Below are 7,500 nucleotides of genomic sequence, written 5' to 3' on the forward strand. Positions count from 1 at the left end.
AGCAGGTACACAGTGACTTCAATGTTCTTCTGAACACTCTTACCACCCCTCTCAAACTCCCCTCTCTCCAGGGTCAGATACAGGTCATTCCGTGTGTCACCTGGAACAGTCAGACAGACAGACAGGCAGTCAGACAAGCAGACAGACAAGCAGACAGACAATCAGACAGACAGGCACAGACGAAGCGGAGCAGCAGCAGCAACAGTCAGACAGGCAGCATCAGAAGACAGACAACAGCAGACAGAGCAACAGCACAGAAGACAATCAGAAAGACAGACAGACAGGAAGCCAGGCAGACAGACAGACAGGAAGCCAGGCAGGAAGGCAGGAAGCCAGGCAGACAGACAAACAGACAGACAGGCAGGCAGACAGACAAACAGACAGACAGACAATCAGAAAGACATTAAGAGAAGCATTGATCTGTCCCTATTTTTACCAATCAGACCATGACCCTGCATGCACAGTGCTGCTGATTGATCAGGCTTTGTGGTGCTGCTGATCGGTCAGACTGTGCAGAGCTGCTGATTGGTTGATTGGTGCTGCTGATTGGCTGATTGGTGTAATAAGCAGGGCAGCACACGCTCACCTGGCATGATGACGTCAGGGAAGCCCAGTTTGCGGGTGATGGCGACACCGCGGTTAAAGATGGCGGGAATCTCCCTCCGAACCTGATCCATCTCCCCCCGCAAAAGCTGCAAGGACACAATCAGCCCTGGGGGAGGACAGGGGTCAGAGAGGCGGGGGTGAGTTTGGGGAGGACAGGGATCAGTGAGGTGGGGAAGGGAGGGTGAGTTTGGGGAGGACAGGGATCAGTGAGGTGGGGAGGGGGGTGAGTTTGGGGAGGACAGGGATCAGTGAGGCGGGAGGGGGGTGAGTTTGGGGAGGACAGGGATCAGTGAGGTGGGGGGGTGAGTTTGGGGAGGACAGGGATCAGTGAGGTGGGGGGGTGAGTTTGGGGAGGACAGGGGTCAGAGAGGAGGGGGTGAGTTTGGGGGGGATGGGGGTCAGAGAGGTGGGGGTGAGTTTGGGGGGGGTGGGGGTCAGTAAGGTGGGGGTGAGTTTGGGGAGGACAGGGGTCAGTGAGGTGGGGGTGAGGTCAGGGTACAGGAGGGTTCACTCATTTAGGGGGCCGAGTTTGGCTGTGGGCAGAATGGCAGCCTGGGTGTTGAGAGAACACCGGATCTCTACGCTCTCTGGAAGGGACCGGGGCATAATGCACTAATCCGGCTGCAGCTGATCTGATCGGACATTCCAAACCAGGCACCGATATTTTCAACACAAAAAGAGGAAGGAGGAAGAGGCGTGATGAAGAGGATGGACATTACCATAGCTGCTGCTCGGGGTGGTGTATTTGGTGCTGGACTTGCGGATGATGTTCTCGTGAATCTGGTGCCAGTCATTTTCATTATTACAGCTGGAAAAGAGGCAGACGTGCATTTAATACTCCGCTCAGCCATGAGCTGCTGCCTCCTCCTCTGCAGAGAAAGAGTCTTATCTGGACTGATTACGTCTGTGGAGACTGACTGACAGAGTCTCTGCATCCTGATTAAGTGCTTCATTAGAGGACACGGTTAATTAGATTAACTGCTGATTATGAGCTGAAATTAATATCTACATTGACTGACAGAATGTGTTTGTAAAGAGCGTGTGTGTGTATGTGTGCATGCATGAGTGGTGCATGCGTGTGCCTGTGCGTGCGTGCGCATGTGTGTGCGTGTGTATGTGTGTGTACGTGCCTACGTGCGCATGCGTGCGTGTGTGTGTTTGCCTGTGTGTGTGTGTGTGTGTTTGCGTGTACATGCCTGGGTGCGTGTGTGTGTGCGTGTGTGTGTGCATGTGCGAGTGAGCTTGTGTGTGCGAGTGTTAGTGTAAACACCAGGTGCTCTTACCTGTACACTTTGAGCACGAAGTCCTTCTCCTCTTTGAGCTCAGAGAGGGACTGCAGTGCGTCGCTCAGACCCAGAACTCCGCAGCCGTACGGCCGGCGGTACTGCACGTGGGCCGGGCCCTTCTTAGAGTCGTTCAGCAGCATGCGGCCTGCAGGGCACAGCGCACCTCAGCACTACACTGTGCACACCTGAGCACACCTGAGCACACTGACACACCTGAGGCACAGGTACCTTACCTGTCCGCACCACATGGGCCACAATGTAGAGATCCCTCCGCAAGTCCTTATTGCTCAAATCCTGGGAGACAGAAACAACACAAACATGCCCATCGTGATCACCAGTACCAGCACAATGCCAACCCCACTACACGTCTATTCATGACTACAGTTATACAGTTACACTGAGCATGCTCAGTAAGTACTCACTGTGAAGAGAGCGCACTGAGAATGCCCAGTAGGGACTCACCGTGAAGAGAGCGCACTGAGCATGCTCAGTAAGAACTCACCGAGAAGAGAGCGCACTGAGCATGCTCAGTAGGGACTCACCGTGAAGAGAGCGCACTGAGCATGCTCAGTAGGATCACCTGAAGAGAGCACTGAGCATGCTCAGTAGGACTCACCGTGAAGAGACGCACTGAGCATGCTAGTAGGACTCACCGTAAGAGAGCGCACTGAGCATGCCAGTAGGGACTCACCGTGAAGGAGCACACTGAGCATGCTCAGTGGACTCACCATGAAGAGAGCGCACTGAGCATGCTCAGTAGGGACTCACCGTGAAGAGAGCGCACTGAGCATGCTCAGTAGGGACTCACCGTGAAGAGAGCGCACTGAGCATGCTCAGTAGGGACTCACCGTGAAGAGAGCGCACTGAGCATGCTCAGGAGGGACTCACCGTGAAGAGAGCGCACTGAGCATGCTCAGTAGGGACTCACCGTGAAGAGAGCGCACTGAGCATGCTCAGTAGGGACTCACCGTGAAGAGAGCGCACTGAGCATGCTCAGTAGGGACTCACCGTGAAGAGAGCGCACTGAGCATGCTCAGTAGGGACTCACCGTGAAGAGAGCGCACTGAGCATGCTCAGTAGGGACTCACCGTGAAGAGAGCGCACTGAGCATGCTCAGTAGGGACTCACCGTGAAGAGAGCGCACTGAGCATGCTCAGTAGGGACTCACCGTGAAGAGAGCGCACTGAGCATGCTCAGTAGGGACTCACCGTGAAGAGAGCGCACAGTCGGTCGACCCTCTCTGGATTCTTCGGGGCGCCGTTTTTGTTCAGCCTCACCAGGAACTTCTCACTGAGACCAAAATGCCCCCGTTAACATCGCCAATGTTGACTGAACACAGGCCTACATGCAACTCAGAAGCCAGGAACTCCCACATTCCTCTGGTTTACAACCACTTCTTATATTGTGCTGAACATACAAACCAGCATGTGCAGAACTTCAAAACTACATTTCCCATGAGGCTGCTCACCTGATGGGCTTGGCCTCCCTGTTGTCGTACAGGCAGAGCAAGATGTCGGTGTCCTCGCCGATGGTGTTGTAGGTGAAACTCTTCAGGCTGACAAACAGGTGGTGCGGCACCAAAACACGGCTCGCGTCGCCATGGCCCTTCTTTCCGCTGTCGCCCTGGAAACGCCGCCACAAGGAATGTCACTCAAAACATATTTAATAAAACCACCACAACTTGCGCAGGTTTTATTAAATAGAATTAATCTGTAATGCGGGTCATGCAACATGTCAGAACCGGATCAGAACACACCTGAGCCATGCTCTGCTGGACGCTGTGCCGACTGGACAGGTGCTGCAACAGAAACAGGAAGCAGAGTCAGGTCACCTGGACAGGTGAGTCCTGCTGAAGCTAATGATGAGAGTAGCATGAGGTCACTTGGTAAGGTTAGCTCTTTAAAGATAACGATGAGAGTAGCATGAGGTCACTTGGTAAGGTTAGCTCTTTAAAACTAATGATGAGAGTAGCATGAGGTCACTTGGTAAGGTTAGCTCTTTAAAGCTAACGATGAGCGTAGCATGAGGTCACTTGGTAAGGTTAGCTCTTTAAAGCTAACGATGAGAGTAGCATGAGGTAACTGAGGAAGGTTAGCTCTCTAAAGCTAACATAACTAGATGAGGGAAGTGTATTCAGTAGCAGGCTAGCGTGACCTTGAGTTGTGTAAGTGCTTATCCATGCTGGAGTTTCAGCGCAGTCAAAGATGGAATCAAATTGCATGTAAATTCTCACCATCCTATTGCCGCAAGCCTCATTTACCAATGGATTAGCCAGTGGAGGAAAATTAACTTCACTACAGAATTCCATAGCCCTACACGGCCACCCCCCACCATCCCCCCAAACATATTCCAGCTTTCTTTTTTTAGCTGAGGCAGAGATTCACCCTGAAGTTCAGACCCACTGGACTCATTCCACCCCCCGAAGCTTCAGAGAGAGAGAGAGAGAGAGAGAGAGAGAGAGAGAGAGAGAGAGAGAGAGAGAGAGGGAGAGAGAGAGAGAGAGAGAGAGAGAGAGAGAGAGAGAGAGAGAGAGAGAGAGAAAGACAGAGAGAGAGAGAGAGAACTCTACAGTGAACCCTCCATTACAGCTCAGTGTAAAAGCCTGACGCTGCAGAATACACAGAAGTTAGCGCTCAGCAACTGCCATAACCGCCATAACTGCCATAACTGCCATGCTAAACTGCCTTTCCTGCTTTCTGCTGCTTTTGGACTAAACTGCAAAACGGAGAAAATGTTCTGTTAAAACGCTCGGTTCCAACGGTCTTCTGTAGCCAGTTAGGGGGATAGCACTCATGAGCCACAGCACACTGCTCACACACACACGCACGTACGCACGCATGTACACACACACACACACGCACACACGCACATACACACACACGCACGCACGCCCACGCACGCACGTACACACACACACACACACGCACGCACGTACACACACGTACACACGTACGCACGCACGTACACACACACGCACGCACGCGCACACACCCGCACACGCACGCGCACACACCGACGCACACACACACACACATAGACGCTGTCTCTGGCTCACTATCCATGGCCACTGATCATGTTTAAACATGCTTGCCTGACCAAAAGCATTCACTGACAACCAGGGAGCAGGTTTCTCACATCACTGCATAGAGACCAGCTCACACACACACACACAGACCAGCTCACACAGACACACACAGACCAGCTCACACAGACACAGAGAGACCAGCTTACACAGACACAGGGAGACCAGCTCACACAGACACAGGGAGACCAGCTCACACAGACACAAGGAGACCAGCTCATAAACATAGAGACCAGCTCACACAGACACAGAGAGACCAGCCCACAAACATAGAGACCAGCTCACACAGACACAGGGAGACCAGCTCCCACACACACAGGGAGACCAGCTCACACAGACACAGAGAGACCAGCCCACAAACATAGAGACCAGCTCACACAGACACAGAGAGACCAGCCCACAAACATAGAGACCAGCTCACACAGACACAGGGAGACCAGCTCACACAGACACAGGGGTAGGGGGTAAGCTCTGATCCATCCATCTGCATGAAGCCTCTTTACTGACATTACTGATGTCCCTTGGGGTAGTCAGTTCCACTGCCCCCCCCCAACTCTGACACCCCTGCTGAGGGACACACTTCAGTACAGACAGCGGTGATAACGGTGTCTGGGTCTGGAATGTGGGAGCTGGACTGACAGTCCAGCAGAGCTGTAACAGGTCGCAGGGATCTCTGGCAGAACAGCAGAGCTGTAACAGGTCGCAGGGATCTCTGACAGTCCAGCAGAGCTGTAACAGGTCGCAGGGATCTCTGGCAGAACAGCAGAGCTGTAACAGGTCGCAGGGATCTCTGGCAGAACAGCAGAGCTGTAACAGGTCGCAGGGATCTCTGACAGTCCAGCAGAGCTGTAACAGGTCGCAGGGATCTCTGACAGTCCAGCAGAGCTGTAACAGGTCGCAGGGATCTCTGGCAGAACAGCAGAGCTGTAACAGGTCGCAGGGATCTCTGACAGTCCAGCAGAGCTGTAACAGGTCGCAGGGATCTCTGACAGTCCAGCAGAGCTGTAACAGGTCGCAGGGATCTCTGACAGTCCAGCAGAGCTGTAACAGGTCGCAGGGATCTCTGACAGTCCAGCAGAGCTGTAACAGGTCGCAGGGATCTCTGCAGACAGCAGAGCTGTAACAGGTCGCAGGGATCTCTGACAGTCCAGCAGAGCTGTAACAGGTCGCAGGGATCTCTGCAGAACAGCAGAGCTGTAACAGGTCGCAGGGATCTCTGCAGAACAGCAGAGCTGTAACAGGTCGCAGGGATCTCTGACAGTCCAGCAGAGCTGTAACAGGTCGCAGGGATCTCTGACAGTCCAGCAGAGCTGTAACAGGTCGCAGGGATCTCTGGCAGTCCAGCAGAGCTGTAACAGGTCGCAGGGATCTCTGACAGTCCAGCAGAGCTGTAACAGGTCGCAGGGATCTCTGGCAGTCCAGCAGAGCTGTAACAGGGATCTCTGACAGTCCAGCAGAGCTGTAACAGGTCGCAGGGATCTCTGACAGTCCAGCAGAGCTGTAACAGGTTGCAGGGATCTCTGGCAGAACAGCAGAGCTGTAACAGGTCGCAGGGATCTCTGGCAGAACAGCAGAGCTGTAACAGGTCGCAGGGATCTCTGGCAGAACAGCAGAGCTGTAACAGGTCGCAGGGATCTCTGGCAGAACAGCAGAGCTGTAACAGGTCGCAGGGATCTCTGGCAGTCCAGCAGAGCTGTAACAGGTCGCAGGGATCTCTGGCAGTCCAGCAGAGCTGTAACAGGTCGCAGGGATCTCTGGCAGTCCAGCAGAGCTGTAACAGGGATCTCTGACAGTCCAGCAGAGCTGTAACAGGTCGCAGGGATCTCTGGCAGAACAGCAGAGCTGTAACAGGTCGCAGGGATCTCTGGCAGAACAGCAGAGCTGTAACAGGTCGCAGGGATCTCTGACAGTCCAGCAGAGCTGTAACAGGTCGCAGGGATCTCTGACAGTCCAGCAGAGCTGTAACAGGTCTCAGGGATCTCTGACAGTCCAGCAGGAGCTGACGGAGGAGGCTGAGGAAGATGAGGAGGACGAGGAGGCTGAGGAGGCTTCCGCAGAACCGCGACTCCCGCCACCGCTCCTCGTGTCCGCCCAGCGTCTTTCACAAGCCCCGCCCACTCCTCCTGAGCAGCGCGGCAGCCCGTGACGTTCTCCGGAAATTTCCGCAGCCGAGGCAGTTGCTAGGCAACAGCAGAACCACTAGAGAGCGCGGCCTGCTCCAGTAGGCCCTTAGATCTTTGCTGTTAGCCTCCTGCTAATATACACCTGTACCTGGACACACCTGCCAAAGCTGCTGATCCAACACACACCTGCCCAAGCTGCTGATCCAACACACACCCGCCCAAACCACTGATCCAACACACACCCACCCAAACCACTGATCCAACATACACCCACACAAACAGCTGATCCAACACACACCCACCCAAACAACTGATCCAACACACATCCACCAAAACAGCTGATCTAACACACACCCACCCAAACAGCTGATCCAACACACACCCGCCCAAACCACTGATCCAA

The 7,500-nt window shown here is 53.9% G+C and overlaps 1 protein-coding gene across 1 annotated transcript in view; it reads right to left on the bottom strand.

Annotated features, from left to right (window-relative positions):
* The window catches only part of LOC135235035 (dedicator of cytokinesis protein 3-like), a 76,801-nt gene that overhangs the window by 35,193 nt on the left and 34,108 nt on the right, over positions 1 to 7,500 (bottom strand). Inside the window, exons 8-15 of the mRNA XM_064300233.1 lie at positions 3,649 to 3,690; positions 3,361 to 3,515; positions 3,101 to 3,182; positions 2,126 to 2,186; positions 1,890 to 2,037; positions 1,326 to 1,414; positions 587 to 712; positions 1 to 100 (exon numbers count right to left, since the gene is read on the bottom strand). The exon at positions 1 to 100 is cut by the window's left edge and continues 25 nt beyond it. Coding sequence (XP_064156303.1) covers positions 1 to 100; positions 587 to 712; positions 1,326 to 1,414; positions 1,890 to 2,037; positions 2,126 to 2,186; positions 3,101 to 3,182; positions 3,361 to 3,515; positions 3,649 to 3,690 — 803 coding nt within the window. The remainder of the gene's footprint in view (positions 101 to 586; positions 713 to 1,325; positions 1,415 to 1,889; positions 2,038 to 2,125; positions 2,187 to 3,100; positions 3,183 to 3,360; positions 3,516 to 3,648; positions 3,691 to 7,500) is intronic.

This window comes from Anguilla rostrata, chromosome 11 (genome assembly GCF_018555375.3).
Source record: "Anguilla rostrata isolate EN2019 chromosome 11, ASM1855537v3, whole genome shotgun sequence".
Lineage (NCBI taxonomy): Eukaryota > Metazoa > Chordata > Actinopteri > Anguilliformes > Anguillidae > Anguilla > Anguilla rostrata.